This window comes from Eretmochelys imbricata, chromosome 3 (genome assembly GCF_965152235.1).
Source record: "Eretmochelys imbricata isolate rEreImb1 chromosome 3, rEreImb1.hap1, whole genome shotgun sequence".
NCBI lineage: Eukaryota > Metazoa > Chordata > Testudines > Cheloniidae > Eretmochelys > Eretmochelys imbricata.
The window spans coordinates 150,460,504-150,479,938 of NC_135574.1; the positions used below are offsets into that span (position 1 = coordinate 150,460,504).

Sequence of the window (19,435 nt, forward strand, 5' to 3'; positions counted from 1 at the left end):
AGAGGGGCATTGCTGGCACATGATGGCATATATCACATTGGTAGAGGTGCAGATGAACGAGCCCCAATGCTGTGGCTGATGTGGATGTACAGACTCCAAATAAATTTGTTAGTCTCTAAGGTGCCACAAGGACTCCTTGTTGTTTTTGCTGATACAGACTAACACGGCTACCACTCTGAAACCTATATCCATATAGCAATTCATCCTTCTCACAAAAGATTTCTTTGTTTCACATTCAATCACAATCATTACCACTATCAGGTCCTACCCTTCAGCCTGTCTTCAGTCCCAAAGGTGTTCTCAAAAATCATGGTGGTCGTAGCTCCTACCTCCGTTGTCTAGGAATAACTATCTTTCCCTACCTTGATGACTCACTCCCCAGGGGCTGGTTATATCAGGAGGTAGTTCAACCAACAACTTCTCTATGTCAAAGTCTAGGCCTGCAGGTAAATCTCGAGAATTTGATCTTACCCCCTACACAGTAAATTCTGTTTATAGAAGCATTTCTGATATTGATAATAGGTAGAGCTTACCTCCTTCTGGCTCTAAAGGACTTTATGCAAAGAGTACAGCTCCGTCCTCAAGTTCCAGTTAAGAACATGTCTGTAACTGCTGGGATGCATGGCACTTCCGTTTTTGTGGCATAAAATGGCAGGTTGCACCTTCAAAGTTTCCAGGGGTGGCTTAGGATAGTTTATGTAACTAACAAACACAATCTGCACAAATGGGTATCTGTATGAGTAATGAGTAAAGCAGTCACCTGAGTAATGCAGTCACCTGGTGAAGTAATCTGTCCAAGGTTTGTGGAGGATTCCAGTTCAACCAGAATCCCCCTTTGGTCATGTTAACATCAGACGCTTCCCACTTGGGCTGGGGAGCAGGTTTTTTAGATCCTCGTACAGTCGAGGGCAAATGGTTACAACAGGAACATCAATCTATTGGAGTTAAGAGTGATCAGAATACTTGGCTTCATTTTCTTTCCCTACTCAAAAACAAGGCCATCAAGATCCTGACAGACAACATAGTTTGCATATATTATATCAATTGTCAGGACAGAGCACATCCCCCCTCACTCTGCACCAAAGCAGATGAATCTTTAGAACTGGGAATTGGTGCAAAGCCAATCAGATAGTCATCTCAACTGCTTACCTCTTGGGTATACAAAACACCCTGGCAAACAACCTCAGCAGACACTTCCCTCTAAATTACAAATGTGAGTTGGACTCCTGAGTCTTCAATAACCTACTCCTAGTTTGGGGATTTCCAGAGGTCAACCTTTTTGCCATGGCATAAAGTGGAGGAAATTCTGTTCCAGAGGGGGACTCGATCCCCAGGCTCTGGGAGATGCTTTCTTCATTGCATTGACAAAAGGTCTTTTTTGTGCATATCCTCCAACTCCATTGCTCTTAAAGGTTCATATCATGATCGGACAGGACCAAGCCAAGGTAATTTTGATTGCAGCAACACAGCCAAGACAAGTTTGGTTTCCTCACCACATCAGACTCACCTTTTGCCCTTCATGGTGGCTCCCAATCAAGCCTTGACTGTTGTCTCAGGAGGCAGGTCAGATGCTTCACCCCAGTCTGAACATTCTGCAAGATAAGCATGGTTTCGCAAAGGTTCTTGGGACTAGAAGCTGCCGGTTCAATGGAAGTACAAATCGTAGATTCCTTTTAGCTGTGGAAAAGTACAAGACATATTTACTTTCAGAAATGGAGAAGATAATCGTTGGTGTAACCAGTGCCATATTTTCTCCTATCCAGTTGTCTCTTTCCACAGTCTTGGATTACTTGTTGGAACTGAAAATTTCAGGCCTTTCTATGAGTTCCATCACGGTTCATTTAGCAGTATAGTTTGTAAAGAGACCACAACTAAAACTCCTAAGTCGGTTGGTTTCTGATTTCCACCTTAATAGACTTCTGCCTAACTGTTTTCCTAAATCACACATAGAATCATAGACGATTAGAGTTGGAAGAGACCTCAGGAGTCATCTAGTCCAAACCCCTGATCAAAGCAGGACCAACCCCAACTAGCCAGGGCTTTTTTCAGGCCAGGCCTTAAAAACCTTTAAGGATGGAAATTCCACCACCTCCCTAGGTAACCCATTCCAGTGCTTCACCACCCTCCTAGTGAAATAGTGTTTCCTAATAACCAGCCTAGACCTCTCCCACTGTAACTTGAAACCATTACTCCTTGTTCTGTCATCTGCTACCACTGAGAACAGCCTAGCTGCATCCCCTTTGGAACCCCCCTTAAGTTAGTTGAAGGCTGCTATCAAATCCCCCCCCACTCCTTTTTCCCCACAGACTAAATAAGCCAAGTTCCCTCAGCCTCTCCTCATAAGTCATGTGCCCCAGCCCCCTAATCATTTTTGTTGCCCTCTGCTGGACTCTCTACAATTTGTCCACATCCCTTCTTTAGTGTGGTGCCCAAAACTGGACACAATACTCCAGATGTAGCCTCGCTAGTGCCGAATAGAGGGGAATAATGACTTCCCTTGATCTGCTGGTAATGCTCCTACTAATGCAGCCCAGTATGCCAATAGCCTTCTTGGTAACAAGGGCACACTGTTGATTCATATCCAGCTTCTCATCCACTGTAATTCCCAGGTCCTTTTCTCAAAAACTGCCACTTAGCCAGTCGGTCCCTAGTCTGTAGCAGTGCATGGGATTCTTCCGTCCTAAGTGCAGGACTCTGCACTTGTCCTTGTTGAACCTCATCAGATTTCTTTTGGCCCAATCCTCCAATTTGTCTAGGTCCCTCTGTATCCTATCCCTACCCTCCAGCGTATCTGCGAACTTGCTGAGGGTGCAATCCATCTCATCATCCAGATAATTAATGAAGATGAACAAAACCAGCCCCAGAACAAAACCAGCCCCTGAGGCACTCTGCTTGATACCGGCTGCCAACTAGACACTACCCGTTGTGTCCGATGATCTAGCCAGCTTCCTATCCACGTTATAGTCCATTCATTCAATCCATACTTTTTTAATTTCCTGGCAAGAATACTGTGGGAGACCGTATCAGAAGATTTGCTTAAGTCAAGGTATATCACATCCACTGCTTTCCCCATATTCACAGAGCCAGTTATCTCATCACAGAAGGCAATCAGGTTGGTCAGGCATGACTTTCCCTTGGTGAATCCATATTGACTGTTCCTGATCGCCTTCTGTCAAGGTTCCTTCCCCACTCTGAACTCTAGGGTACAGATGTGGGGACCTGCATGAAAACGTCCTAAGCTTACTTTTACCAGTTTAGGTTAAAACTTCCCCAAGATACAAACTATTTTTTACCCTCTGCCCTTGGACTTCCACTGCCACCACCAAACTTTATCTGGGTTCCTGAGAAAACATAGTTTGGACACGTCTTTCCCCCAAAAATCCTCCCAACCCTTGCACCCCACTTCCTGGGGAAGGTTTGGTAAAAATCCTCCCCAATTTGCATAGATGACCACAGACCCAAACCCTTGGATCTTAGAACAATGAAAAAGCATTCAGTTTTCTTACAAGAAGACTTTTAATAGAAGTAAAAAGGAATCACCTCTGTAAAATCAGGATGGTAAATACCTTACAGGGTAATTAGATTCAAAACATAGAGAATCCCTCTAGGCAAAACCTTAAATTACAAAAAAGACACACAGACAGGAATAGTCATTCTATTCAGCACAGCTATTTTCTCAGCCATTTAAAGAAATCATAAACTAACACATACCTAGCTAGATTACTTACTAAGTTCTAAGACTCCATTCCTGTTCTGTCCCCGGCAAAAGCATCACACAGACAGACCCAGACCCTTTGTTTTTCTCCCTCCTCCCAGCTTTTGAAAGTATCTTGTCTCCTCATTGGTCATTTTGGTCAGGTGCCAGCGAGGTTACTTTTAGCTTCTTAACCCTTTACAGGTGAGAGGATTTTTCCTCTGGCCAGGAGGGATTTTAAAGGGGTTTACCCTTCCCTTTATATTTATGACACCTTCCTCTCCTCCGAATGTTTCAAAATGGATTCCTTGAGGACCTATTCCATGATTTTTCCAGGGACTGAGGTGAGGCTGACCGGTCTGTAGTTTCCCAGATTCTCCTTCTTCCCTTTTTAAAAAATGGGCACTATATTTGCCATGAATAGGCATGAGGGGAGTCTTCACACACACAACGTCAGATGGGCCATCTCTTTTTACATAGATGGGATGAAGTTCTTTAGAACCGCACCTCAGCTATTTGTATTCTGTGCAGAGAGAATTAAGGCAATATCAGCTCAGAGGCTTTCTAACTGGATAACTGCTTGCATATCTTTCAGTTCTGAGGTAGCTTACACCTTACTTCCATGTAAGCTTTCAGTCATTTCATGAGAACCCAAGCTCCTTCAGTGGCTTTCTTAAGAAATATACCTATATTGGACATCTGCAGAGCAGCAACTTGGTCTTTAGTACATAGCTTTGCCAAGCATTATGCCATCACCACTGCCTCCAGAGCTGATTCAGACTTTGGGAAAGCTGAGCTGAAATACTCTTTTAAGTAGACGCCAGGCCCCACCAAAAAGTAATACTTGGGAGTTACCGAAGTAGAATAGACATGTACAATCACTATGCTTTGTGAGCTGTCATTTGAGAAGTCGTGATCTGCTGAACATTGCTATCTTGTTGAATAATTTGTTACCATTGTATGTGAAGTTACGAAGTTTTGCTCTGTGTGTTACTGAAATATGTTTTGAGTCTGAGATCATAGAATCATAGAATATCAGGGTTCGAAGGGACCTCAGAAGGTCATCTAGTCCAACCCCCTGCTCAAAGCAGGACCAATCCCCAACTAAATCATCCCAGCCAGGGCTTTGTCAAGCCTGACCTTAAAAACTTCTAAGGAAGGAGATTCCACCACTGCCCTAGGTAGCGCATTCCAGCGTTTCACCACCCTCCTAGTGAAAAAGTTTTTCCTAATATCCAACCTATCCCCCACTGCAACTTGAGACCATTACTCCTTGTTCTGTCATCTGCTACCACGGAGAACAGTCTAGATCCTTCCTCTTTGGAACCCCCTTTCAGGTAGTTGAAAGCAGCTATCAAATCCCCCCTCAGTCTTCTCTTCTAAACAATCCCAGTTCCCTCAGCCTCTCCTCATAAGTCATGTGTTCCAGTCCCCCAATCATTTTTGTTGCCCTCTGCTGAACGCTTTCCAATTTTTCCTCATCCTTCTTGTAGTGTGGGGCCCAAAACTGGACACAGTACTCCAGATGAGGCCTCACCAATGTTGAATAGAGGGGAATGATCACGTCCCTCGATCTGCTGGCGATGCCCCAACTTATACATCCCAAAATGCTATTGGCCTTCTTGGCAACAACAGCACACTGGTGACTCATATCCAGCTTCTCATCCACTGTAATCCCCAGGTCCTTTTCTCAAGAACTGCCACTTAGCCAGTCGGTCCTTAGTCTGTAGCGGTGCATGGGATTCTTCCGTCCTAAGTGCAGGACTCTGCACTTGTCCTTGTTGAACCTCATCAGATTTCTTTTGGCCCAATCCTCCAATTTGTCTAGGTCCCTCTGTATTCTATCCCTACCCTCCAGGTTATCTACCTCTCCTCCCAGTTTAGTGTCATCTGCGAACTTGCTGAGAGTGCAATCCACACCATCCTCCAGATCATTAATGAAGATATTGAACAAAACCGGCCCCAGGACCGACCCTTGGGGCACTCCACTTGATACCGGCTGCCACTAGACATGGAGCCATTGATCACTACCCGTTGAGCCCAACAATCTAGCCAGCTTTCTATCCACCTTATAGTCCATTCATCCAGCCCATACTTCTTTAACTTACTGGCAAGAATACTGTGGGAGACCATGTCAAAAGCTTTGCTAAAGTCAAGGAACAACATGTCTACTGCTTTCCCCTCATCCACAGAACCAGTTATCTCGTCATAGAAGGCAATTAGATTAGTCAGGCATGACTTGCCCTTGGTGAATCCATGCTGACTATTCCTGATCACTTTCCTCTCCTCTAAGTGCTTCAGAATTGATTCCTTGAGGACCTGCTCCATGATTTTTCTAGGGACTGAGGTGAGGCTGACTGGCCTGTAGTTCCCAGGATCCTCCTCCTTTCCTTTTTTAAAGATGGGCACTACATTAGCCTTTTTCCAGTCATCCGGGACCTCCCCTGATTGCCATGAGTTTTCAAAGATAATGGCCAATGGCTCTGCAATCACATCCGCCAACTCCTTTTTCACTCTCGGATGCAGCACATCCAGCCCCATGGACTACTGCTAGTCCAGCTTTTCTAAATAGTCCCAAACCACTTCTTTCTCCACCTCCTCCCCATGCTGTGCTGCCCAGTGCAGCAGTCTGGGCGCTCACCTTGTTCGTGAAGACAGAGGCAAAAAAAGCATTGAGTACATTAGCTTTTTCCACTCTGTCACTAGGTTGCCTCCCTCATTCAGTAAGGGGCCCACACTTTCCTTGACTTTCTTCTTGTTGCTAACATACCTGAAGAAACCCTTCTTGTTACTCTTAACATCTCTTGCTAGCTGCAACTCCAGGTGTGATTTGGCCTTCCTGATTTCACTCCTGCATGCCCGAGCAATATTTTTATACTCTTCCCTTGTCATTTGTCCAATCTTCCACTCTTTGTAAGTTTCTTTTTTGTGTTTAAGATCAGCAAGAATTTCACTGTTAAGCCAAGCTTTTCACCTGCCATATTTGCTATTCTTTCTACACATCGGGATGGTTGTAACCTCAATAAGGATTTTTTAAAATACAGCCAGCTCTCCTGAACTCCTTTCCCCCTCATGTTATTCTCCCAGGGGATCCTGCCCATCAGTTCCCTGAGGGAGTCAGTCTGCTTTTCTGAATTCCAGGGTCATATTCTGCTGCTCTCCTTTCTTCCCTGTGTCAGGATCCTGAACTTGACCATCTCATGGTCACTGCCTCCCATATTCCCATCCACTTTTGCTTCCCCTTCTAATTCTTCCGAGCTTGTGAGCAGCAGGTCCAGAAGAGCTCTGCCCCTAGTTGGTTCCTTCAGCACTTGCACCAGGAAATTGTCCCCTGCACTTTCCAAAAACTTCCTGGATTGTTTGTGCACCGCTGTATTGCTGTTTCAGCAGATATCAGGGTGATTGAAGTCTCCCATAAGAACCAGGGCCTGCGATCTAGTAACTTCTGTTAGTGGCCGGAAGAAAGCCTTGTCCACCTCATCCCCCTGATCCGGTGGTCTATAGCAGACTCCCACCATGACATCACCCTTGTTGCCCACGCTTCTAAACTTAATCCAGAGACACTCAGGTTTTTCTGCAGTTTCATACCGGAGCTCTGAGCAGTCATACTGCTCCCTTACATACAGTGCAACTCCCCCACCTTTTCTGCCCTGCCTGTCCCTCCTGAACAGTTTATATCCATCCATGACAGTACTCCAGTCATGTGAGTTATCCCAACAAGTCTCTGTTATTCCAATCACATCATAATTCCTTGACCGTGCCAGGACTTCCAGTTCTCCCTGCTTGTTTCCCAGGCTTCTTGCATTTGTGTATAGGTACTTGAGATAACCTGCTTTTTGTCCTGCTTTCTTAGTATGAAGCAGGAGCCCTCCCCTTTTGCGCTCTCCTGCTCGTGCTTCCTCCTGGTATCCCACGTCCCCACTTACCTCAGGGCTTTGGTCTCCTTCCCCTGGCAAACCTCCTCACTAGGTTAGCCAACCTGCTTGCGAAGATGCTGTTCCCTCTCTTTGTTAGGTGGAGCCCGTCTCTGCCTAGCACTCCTTGGAACACCATCCAGTGGTCAAAGAATCCAAAGCCTTCTCTCCGACACCACCTGCGTAGCCGTTCGTTGACTTCCACAATTCGACGGTCTCTACCCAGGCCTTTTCCTTCTACGGGGAGGATTGACGAGAACACCACTTGTGCCTCAAAATCCTTTATCCTTCTTCCCAGAGCCACATAGTCTGCAGTGATCTGCTCAAGGTCATTCTTTGCAGGATCATTGGTGCCCACGTGGAGAAGCAGGAAGGGGTAGCGATCTGAGGGCTTGATGAGTCTCAGCAGTCTCTCTGTCACATGCCCATAGCTGGCCTTTTTGGTGGCAACAAAGGAGCAACTAACATCCCCAAGACACATTTACATTAGGACTAACCAGCCAGGGGTTGATGGCCCATTAAGGAAAATCTACTCTCCCACTGGATCCCTTCTGAAGCACATAGACAATGGAGGTCCAGTGTCTCCGCAGGGCACATAGCACATATGACCTCTGACTCCATGTTTGAGACAGTATCTTTCCATGCGCATGGATTGGGGGGTATAAATTGGAGTCTGTAACATTAGCCAGGACCTCTCCCCTCCCACATCTATTCTGAAGGCAACAAAACCGCTGGGAAGAAAATGACTTTGAACTGTGGAGTCTGGTCCCAGACTGAGCAGGGAATTCAGCCTGTGTATTAATAACTGTGAATTGCTTAGAACGCAGAAAAACTGCTTGATTCAAATCTTGCTTAGTCTGATATAGCAATCTAAATTCTAAACTTTTTTTATTTTTTATTTCTCATGTAACCATCTCTGTCCTTTATGCCTAGCACTCATAATCACTTAAAATCTATCTTTCTGTTGTTAATAATCTTATTTTAATGTTTTATCCTTACCATTGAGTTTATTTAAAGTGCTTGGGGAATCTGCTCAGATTACGAAGGCTGGTCATGTTCACTGTCTTTTGATGAAGGGGTGAAGTAATTAATGAGCTTGCATTGTTCAAGAGAAAGTCTTGAGCTGCGTAAAATGTTATATTTCTGGGGTACAAGGCTTGGGGGTTGGGGGATTTGCTGGTGTCTCTCTCTGTATAGTTCATGAGTGGCTTAGAGAGCATTCATGCAATTTAGGTGGGTATATCCCTGCATGTTGTTGGCTGAGTGATCACAGCATTTGGAGAGGTTTATTGCTTATCACAGCAAGTGGTGTTGCTCTGCCCCTCCTTAGGAGGGTTTAATGGCTTTAGAATTCTAGCTAGGAGAATTACCTTCATTGATAGGGTGCCATCTCTTTAAGATCAGGACAGGTTGGATACCCTCCCCAGGATATATAATAAAGTTACCAGAGTTTTGGTGTATGTAAGACTGATAGGTACTGCAGTAATGGGCTTAATAAGGGAACTCAGTTTGGATGTAAGGGTTATGTCTCATTTTGCTGTTGTTATTGCTAATAAACTTGGCTTTGTAGCCCTTGAGTCTTAGCAGTCTTCAGGATCTGGGGTCCAGAAGACCCTATGTTGCACTTCCAGTCACACGTTAGGAGCATGGATACAGGAGTTGAGAACTATTTTATTAATAACTCACCTTTGGAGTATCTGTTGTTACAATTTCTGCTATCAATAAATACTCAGAGAAAATATTCAGAGAAAATTATTTATATGTTGAACATGCAAATATATATGATTTGAAACTACATAGAAACAGCAATGATTTCTTGTCATGATCTTCCTTGTTTTCTCTTTCTAGATTGTCATAGTGGTCTTTCTGTGCTTTTTTATTACATTAAGAAGGTACATTTATTGTAAAATACTCATTAAACATGTAGGAAAGCCATAGTAAATTAATACAGAAATATGTAAATTATTAGTCATTAGTCACATCCATAAAATGTAATATAGCTGGAAATATTCATATTTGTCTTAGGTGCAGATACAGACATTTATGAATACTTGTTTTGGAAGAATTTTGTCTTCACAGCATTCAGTTCAGCTACTTCAAAGGTAATGGCAATTATGCTTACAAAATATTTTTAAGCAGTAATGTTAATTTAAAAATGAATGACCTAGTCTACTACAATGCATTTGTGTCTTTATGGACTGTGCAAACTTTGAAAGCCCATGGATGAACACTGGTTTTCTAGCATATTTTAACCATTCCTCTGTTTTTTAGTTTAATGGTAATCTCAGACAGGTTTGGCTAGGACTTATCCTTTGGGCAATTTTTTTTGGTCACACTCTAGTTTTTGCACATTGCTCATATAACTTTATATATCCCAGAGTTTCAGCTTAGATTATTAGATCTGCAGAAACACAGTAAATTAAAGTGTTTTTCCTTTAAATAATATTTGATTATAATCTAATATAGGTTTCAGAAGCTGAATATGCCATGTCTTAAGCAGGAAATAGCACATACTGTTGGTCTTATTCTCCAGCATTATGTAGCAGAACTTGAAGCTACTAAAAAGGTAATTCTTTTTTTGTGTAATTAGATATTTGAAATAGTGTGTAAGTATAAAAATCTCCAATATTTAAATATATTCTAATCTAAAGAGTTCCTAGTTTATTTTTTAGCCATTTTATTAGTCTTGATTTATTATACTTCTTCCTGCATCCTGCCGAAGAGAACATCCTGTCTAAATGTGGGCACACTTTTCCTTTCTAGGCACATCTAGGGGAATGCTCCCTCATGAAAATTTTACAATTTAAAACAAACCAAAACATTATACTATTATTACTTAGGTTGGCAAAATGAAAATATATAATCATTTAGCAATAAACATACCTTGATTTTACACATCAGCTATTAAAACACAAGATCACATTAGATGTCAAACATATTTTGCCTAGGTATAACGTGATGTTTATAAATCGAATGATCATTTACACAAGGCTGCTTTATACTGTTCTGTAAAGAGCCCTGTGTCACTTTATAGATTAACAGACGTATTGGAGCATAGGCTTTTGTGGGTGAATACCCACTTCTGACAGTGTGGAAGGACTTTAATTATATTTACATCTGGCCCCTTGACATGACTAAAGTAGTGCAAATGAGCATCGGGCTGTAGGTGTCTAATTGAGTAAACTACTATCTACTACACAGACTGGTTATAATTATTAAATTAGTGTCACTGGTTAGCAATTTGATTGTTTTAAGGCAAACTATTTATGAATCAAAAAGAGCTTCCCAGTAGAGAATTGGGGGTAGGGAAGTCCATCCTTAGTTTGTCCAAGCCTAGAAAACATAGAATATGATCAAGTAGGGCCAGATTTTACTTATCTGTAATGTAGCCATGCAGGGATTAAGACTTCCCTCCTTCTCTGCTTTGGCACAAAAGAGAGCATGGACTGCATGCGTAGTACTACCTGCAACCAGAAATATGGGAAGTGGTGTGTACAGAGGGCACAGGAGATTTTTGTTATCAGTGCCCATTTGGTCAGTGTATGCTTTCTACTGGTACTGTTCTGTGTCTGAGTTAATGATGACTCACGATTGTCAAATAACAGGCTCAACTGGAATTATTTAATCAAAGATTACTAATCAGAGATTAGTGCAGCACTATACAGAATACACAAAGAACAGATACATTACCACCCTTTGATGTAATAAAGAACTGGATCTGTGTCTCTTCTTCACTGCAACCGGAGAGATCCGCAGTTTCATCCCTCAACTAAATTCTAACACAAATGTCATTATATAGGGTTTTTAAACAACGAAAACCTTTTTGCCAAAATAAACATATATTCTGGTATAATTTCTATACATTCTCAATTTACCTCATTTTTGTGTGAAGGCATAATTATTTACAGCTGAGAAGACTTTAAGATAATATCTTTCAGGGGGGTTTTCTTCCCTCATAATTATTCTTCCCTGTTGATTCTCTAATAGGAAACATGTACAGTAACAAGACTATCTACAGTTCTATAGACATGGAGATGCCATGGATTATTAGATGCAGCCTAACACACAGAAGTCCTGAATAGGATTACTTTTTAGTCAAGGACCAGTGTTCTGGGCCTTAGAATTCAACATACTCTTTGTTAATATCATAAAGATTCTAGAGAATAGTGGATATATACATGAATCAAATATACAGAAAGAAAAGAACTAAAAGAGTTAATATTTACTAAGAGTTACTAACACTCCCGACTCTGGTACTGGTTTGGTACGTGGTACCTGGAAATGAGGGTTTATAATGAGACTGAATCCCTTTTACTCTCAGGGAGATTGCATTTTGTACCAAGGTGAGACACGATGCCTCTATCAGTACTGTTCTCTTCCCTAGTACTGTCTGCAAGTTTGGGTAAACCTTAAACTAACTCTTTCCCTACTGCTCCATTTCTAGAGTCAGGGGTATGATATTCTTTCTTTGACTCCCAGCATAGTGGAAATGCATCATCTGAATATTCTCCCAGAGATCAGCCTCCAGAAGGGGCTCAGATAAATTTGAGGCATTGTAGTGTTCTAGATTTAGGCCCAGATTTTTAAAGGTATGTAAGTGTGCTGTGCTCAGCATTGCAAAGCCTATCTGATTTAGTAGCCTAAATCTCACTTTCAAAAGGGATTTAGGCATTTATGAGCCAAAATCCCATCAACAGTCAATGGGATTAAGATGCCTAAGTGCCTAAATCCCTTTTCAAAGTGAGATTAAAGATTTGTGTACATGGTGCCACAGACCAGTCCCCAACTCAACTTCTGAGGCATCAATTTGTAGGAGGAATTCCTTGGTGAAGTGTGGGTTGTAGAAAGCAAGCTCCCCACAGAGGTGATCCTTTAGGGTCTGAAAGGCCTTCTCACAGGTTTCCATCCAGAAGATCTTTCTCAGGCTGCTGTCGTTGAACAGATTGATGAGAGAGGCTGCAATAGATGAGATGATATCCCTGGCACAAACCAGCAATAGGATCCTGCCAGCCCCAAAACCTGGTTATCAGGGCTGGGGTCTGGGCAGCCTGAACTAGGGGTTAGTGTCAGGCATGGGTCCAGGGACCAGAAGTCAATTACCAGCAATCAGGTTGGGTGGAATGCCAGGAGATCAGAATCAAGGGACCAACTGGAGGGCAGGAGCTAGAAGGCAGTTACCAAGAGTCAGGCCAAGTCAGGATACTAGAAGGTCAGGATCAGAAAGCAGTAGCAGGTAAACACTAGACCAGCAGTCCATGGCAGGGTGAAGCCCAGTGTACAACTTCCTGTTTCCTCTTCTGGCTTAAATTCAGAAGCATTAGAGCTCTTCTAATCAGAATGTAGGGCTGGGGCTAGTGTCCCAGTTGGGCTCCATGAATCCCAGTCCCAGCTGCTGTCTGTGAGCTGCTGGGTGGAGGATTGGAGCATGAAGATTCACAAGGCCACTGCGGCCCCGGCTTCAAGACCCCCAGGGCCTGACACTCCTACTTCCTTGAGGTGGCAACAAGGCAGGGCTTCAAGGCCTGTGCCTTGTCTATAAGAAATTGCGGAATGGCCAGATACAATGTATATACCAGGTAAGTAGTTTTGTCTATGCCTATACAGCATTTTGTGGGGTTCTCCTTGAGGGACTGGAGTACAGCAGCTACCTGCTTCACAGTGTCCTCCTAATTCTGGCTATAGAAAGCAACATCATTGAGGTAGGCCATCGACATAACTATTGTGTGGCCAGAGGACCTGGTCCGTTAGACACTGGAACATTGGTGGGGCCCCATGTAGCCAAAACAGCATGGTCTGAAACTGATGTAGGCTGTGTGTGTGGAGGGGAAGGCTGTTTTTTCTCGAGACTCTAGAGTTAGTGGAATTTGCCAGTATCCCTTTGTAAGATCTAGGGTGGTAATATGTTTGGTCTCACCTGGCTTGTTGACGTGAAGTGGACCTCTTGAACTCTTGTGAGGGAGAACCCAGGAGGAGCTCTTCTTCAGGCCATTGACACTCCCAGTCCTGCCAGGTTTCCCATTACCTGGAGCCGATTCCTTCATTACAAGGGTTCCTCCATGGATGTTGCTGCATCTGTCCCAGCCACCTTATACCTCTCCATTAATTGGATTGCTTTGGCTACTGTCTTGGGCCAGTGCCATAAGTCTCAGTCCTTTTTCCGCCGGCTGGGTGTAACTGAGTAAATTGTTCAGGCAAAATCATTTCAGCCAATAGAAACCCTGTCCTTGTCTTGGGTTTTAGCCACTGCTGGCACAAGTCCTGCAGTTTCTGGGCCCCTGAGAAATATCGTTTTTCATGAAATTGCTGGTGGAACGTTTCTGGGATATCCAATGAGTCTAAAATGGATGCTTTGACTTGGGCATTGGGTCTAGTCCATGATAGGCAGCTTCTGTTGTCCTGGTCAAGTGTGGGGCCAGTAAGTCTGCCTATTACTACAGTGGCCAGTGTGCTGCTCTTGCCACCCAATCAAAAGTTTCAAGAAAGGCCTCTGGATCATCTTCAGGCCCCATCTTCATGAGTTTGACCAGCACCAGGGGTCCCACTGGGTATAACTCCAGCGAACCCATGGAGGAAGGCCCCCAGCCATTTCTCTTAACAATTTGGGCATTTAATTCCATGCAGAAGCTATATCTGTTCCAAATATATTATTATTTTAGTGAAGAAAGCATTGCTGGAAGCTCCATCATCTCCCTACATTTTGGTTAGGGAAGAGATATTAATCTGAAATATTAGAGAAAACCATTTTAATTTTTCAACAATTTTATAGCCTTGCATTTACTAATAGTGAATTTATTTCAGCTTTACCAGGCTCAAAAAGATGATCCTCCTCTTGCCCGAAACATGCCCCCTGTAGCAGGAAAGATACTGTGGGTGAGGCAGCTTTTCCGGCGGATAAGTGAACCAATCAACTTTTTCTATGTAAGTTGATCATTACTGATGTGAGGAAAAATTATAGATTTCATAAATAATCCATACTTGGTTTACTTGTGATCCAGTGACAAGACCACCTCTGACTCTGAACTTGTCACTTCTCATGTGTGAAGCAACATCAGTATTTGGATGTAAAATTGCTAGGAAAACACTGGTTCCGCAAGAAGCACTTCTGGGGATTCAGGAAGTGGTAGTATTTGACTCAGTATTAAACAAGTGCTCCAGCATCGTGGTAGCAGGCATTGAATTATTGGAAATGCAGTCATAAGAACGGAAGAATCGCCATACTGGGACAGACCAATGGTCCACCTAGCCTAATATCCTGTCTTCTGACAGTTGCTGGTACCAGATGCTTCACAGGGAATGAGCAGAGCAGGGCAATTGAGTGATCCATCTCCTGTCATCCAGCCCCAGCTTCTGGCAGTCAGAGGCAAAGGGACAGCCAGAGCACTGGGTTACACCCCTGACCATCTTGGCTAATAGCCATTGATGGACCTATCCTTCAGGAACTTGTCTAATTCTTTATTGAACCCAATTATATGTTTTGGTCTTCACAACATCCCCTAGCAATGAGTTCCACAGGTTGACCATGCATTGTGTGAAGAAGTACTTGCTGTCTATTAACTTCATTGGGTGACCCTCCATGTAGCCAGTGGTTCTTGTGTTATGTGAATAACTCTTCCTCATTCACTTTCTCCACACCACTTATGATTTTATAGACCTCTAATATTCCCTCTTAGTTGTCTCTTTTCCAAGTGTGCAGTCACAGTCTTTTTTATGTCTTCTCATATGGAAGCTGTTCCATATCCCCAATTTTTTTTTTTTTTTTTGCTCTTCTCTGTCCTTTTCCCAATTCTAATATATTTTGTTGAGGTGCGGTGACCAGAACTGCATGTAGTATTCAAGGTGCGGGTGTACCATGGATTTATATAATGGAATTATGATACGTCGTCTTATCTATTCCTTTCATAATGGTTCCTAACATTCTGTTACCCTTTCGACTGCTGCTACACATTGAGCAGCTGTTTTCAGAGAACCGAGTAAATGTTTTCAGGTCTTTGAATGAAGTATTATTTGAAGATATATTTCATCATTCCAATCAATAGCACCTATGAGGCAGGATGAGACCAGTCAGTAAGGAAGGACTTATGCTCTGCCCATCATCTAGCAAGGTGCTATCCTGTTTGGTTTTCAAATAATATAATGAAAGTTCTCAATCAAATTAAAAAAAACACAGCACCTTGATATTTGCTTAATAACTTTGTATGTGACATTTTTTGTAATCCAAATTATTTACAATTTGAAAAATTTAATTGCTTTTCATGTAATTATTTAAAGAAATAATAAAAGTGAAATTTGTGTGTGTTTAGCCTCAAAAATCTCCTTTATTCAGATTAATCCAAATCCTGAGTAGTGCCGAGTATCCATTTCAACAGAAGTTATAAGTTCTTTGCACAATAAAGTTGTCACTTTTTAATGTAGTCTTTTTAAAAATGCAGAGGTTTTTTTTAATTATTGCTTAGGTCAATCTCCTATTGATTTCAGCAGGCCATACATTTGGATCATAGTCTACTTGATAGCATGCTTTAAATATAAATTTAATTTGAGATTTAAAGCTTCAAAAATTCATAGTAAATCATTTTAAACAATTTTCATTTGACATCAAGTTAAACTGCTGTTTGATATGTTTATAATTTTAATTTGCAATGTTTTAATAGAAACATTCAGATATTTTGACAAGTCCAGAAGGTAAAGCAGTGGTTCGATTATTCAATAAAATTTCCTATGTATTGGTGGAATTTGAGGTACTTTATCACATGGCTTGGGTGAAGGAAATTTCACAGCTACAATATGGTGAGTAGTTAGGTATGTAAGACTTCTAATAAATGTGTGTAAGTTTTTCACATCAGCCTTGTTCTGCCTGTTATAATGTTTTATTGCAATTTGTTCTTATATGTTGTTGACAACTGCTAGATTTATAGAAAATCAACTTAAATATGTTTTTAGTATTTTAGCCTTTAAAATGTGCAAATGATAGTCTTGCTCCTGCAAGTATACATGATAGCACAGACCCCTGCCTCTGAATGACTTCAGTGGACCACTGTGTGGGTGAAGAGGTTTACAATACAGAACTACTTGCAGGGTGAGGCCAATGATTGATTTATTTGTAAAGCATAATCAGGGCTGGCCTTACCAGGAGGCGAACTAAGGCAGCCACCTCAGGTGCCAGACTGTTGGGGGGGGGGCACCACTAGGACCCAGAGTGTAGAAAATTATGTCTGCTGCTGGTGCATATGTATTCTCTCTGCTCTAGATGCACAGAGATGGTGGAGTGCTGTGTTGGAGGAAGGAGGGCACAAGAGACATAATAGGCAGGCAGGAGAAAAGGCGAGAGGGAATAACAGAAAGTAGCAGGCAGGGAGAGAGAGGAGGAGGAACCTCTTATGTACCTCTCTAGCATCCCCAGGAGCCTGGACTGATTAACACCAGCTTCTCAAGGAGCTTCCTGTTTCCTGCTGCTTCCCTGAACCCACTTGAGGAGAACAGGCAGTCAACCGAAGTAGTAGGAGCCAGTTAGGCCCTTAAGACACTGATCTCTTCCCTCACTCAGCCCCTGCTACCAGCCTGCTTTTTTGTTCCCTTCAACTGAGTGTTGAGAGCCACTATAGCTGGCACAGAACAGCAGTCATAAGTGAAAGAAGAAAATGCCCCTCTGGGGCAGCAGTCAGAAAAAGAAAGAAAGCAAAGGAAGCTTTTCTAGCTAAACAGGAAGGAGCTCTCCTGAGATACATAGACACAAATGTTCACGGTGAGCCTTCCGGCCCCAGTGAGGATGTGAGTGGTGAGGAGATGCCTGATCTTCCGGTTAGTCAGAGTGCAGGTGACCTGGCAGCTACTGCAGCATCCATATCTCCATCTCAAATGGATGTAACCATACACACTCCTGAAGAAAAGTGTGTAGATCAGAGAAGAGTGTGGTGGAGGCGCAAGAAACAGCTGCTGCTGAGTTTAGTTCCTTAAGTCTAGACGATCCAGGACTGTGGACCCATTTGAGCAGTAGCCTGAGGGACTTCCTTGTACTGCCTTGGCCACAGCAAGTGAAAAACTTCATGTTCCCCAAAGACAATGAAAATAGACATTTCCATTCAACACATTACTGGCGTGAAATCCCCAATGGTGACAAAGTGGAGAGGCCATGGCTTATGTACTCAGAACCCCAGAATGCTGCATACTGTTTTTGTTGCCAACTCTTCCAGTCTAATGTTCCAGCCACATTGGGTTCTACAGGAACAAAGGACTGGAAAAATCTGGTTAGAAATCTGGCATGCCATGAGAAGGTAGCAAATCACGAGAGAGCATTCCATAGGTGGAAAGAGCTTGAGATGAGACTAAGGTTAAAGGCCACCATAGATGATCCGCCTCAAGAGAAGATTGCATCAGAGTCTGTTTACTGGCAAAATGTTCTGAAAAGGCTCATTGCTATGGTGAGAATGCTTGCTACCCAAAACCTAGCACTGCGTGGCACTTCAGATCAGCTGTGTGTGCCAAACAAAGGAAACTTCATTAAAATTGTGGAGCTGATGGCTGAGTTTGATGCTGTATTCCAGGAGCATCTAAGAAGAGTCACCACCCACACACTACCTTGGAAAAACAATTCAAAATGAGATCATACAGTTACTGGCAACAAAAGTCAAGCAGAAGATTGTGGTAGATCCGAAGTCAGCAAGATATTACTCTGTTCTTCTGGACTGCACACCTGACATCAGCGATACGGAACAAATGACTTTAATGGTGCATTTTGTAAGAACAAGAGAACCTAGTGAAAATGTCCTGGCAATGGTGACTGTCAGAGAGCATTTTCTAGAATTTATTGACATTGATGATACTACAGAAGCTGGTATGACAAGTGAGCTTCCTAAAAAGCTGGAAGATATGGGAATTGCGATAGCTGACATGAGAGGTCAGGGCTACGATAATGGTGCCAACATGAGAGGAAATAACAAAGGAGTGCAGACACGGATCCGAGAGTTAAACCCTCGAGCTTTTTTTGTCCCACACAGTTCTCATTCACTGAACTTGGTGGTCAATAATGCAGCATCAACTTCCAGTGAGGCTGCTGAATTTTTTAATGTAATTCAAAGCATCTATGTATTTTTCTCTGCATCAACTCATCAATGTCAAATTTTGAAGCAACATCTGGGAACATCCTCTCTGACACTGAAACCACAGAGTGCCACATGATGGGGAAGTCGAGTGGAGGCAACAAAGCCTATCAAACACCAAATTGAGAAGATAGATGTTGCCATAGTTGCCATTATGGAGGATAATGCTATGACAGGAACTGTTCGTGGGGGAACAGTGGCAGCGGGAAATGGAATCACCAGAAACATATATAACTTCAAATTTCTGTGTGGCTTAGTGTTGTGGCATGACATACTGTTTGAAATAAATGTTGTAAGCAAGAGACTCCAAGGTGTTGACCTTGATATATCTGGAGCAATGGAACAACTGGACAGAGCAAAGTCATACCTACAGTCTTACCGGTCAGATGAGGGATTTCAAAATGTTTTGAAGAGTGCACAGAAGTTGGGAGAGGAACTTCACACTGAAGCTATTTTCCCACCCATTCAAGAATACAAGAGTCACCGAAGAAGAAGACATTTTGATTATGAGACACGGAATAATTCCATAAGAGACCCCAAACAACAATTCAAAGTTGAATTTTTTAACCAGGTGCTACATTGTGCAATACAGTCAGTTAAAGAACGTTTCATGCAGTGCAAGGAACACAGCAGTATATTTGAGATGTTGTATAATATTCCAAAACTCCTCACTATACCTGAAGAAGACCTCACCAGCAATGCTGGGCACTAGAGACATTGTTGACACATGATGA

The 19,435-nt window shown here is 42.7% G+C and overlaps 1 protein-coding gene across 1 annotated transcript in view; it reads left to right on the forward strand.

Moving 5' to 3' along the window:
- DNAH8 (dynein axonemal heavy chain 8) overlaps positions 1–19,435 on the forward strand; it is a 591,778-nt gene that overhangs the window by 95,321 nt on the left and 477,022 nt on the right. Inside the window, exons 13-16 of the mRNA XM_077812184.1 lie at positions 9,634–9,710; positions 10,075–10,174; positions 14,407–14,526; positions 16,257–16,392. Coding sequence (XP_077668310.1) covers positions 9,634–9,710; positions 10,075–10,174; positions 14,407–14,526; positions 16,257–16,392 — 433 coding nt within the window. The remainder of the gene's footprint in view (positions 1–9,633; positions 9,711–10,074; positions 10,175–14,406; positions 14,527–16,256; positions 16,393–19,435) is intronic.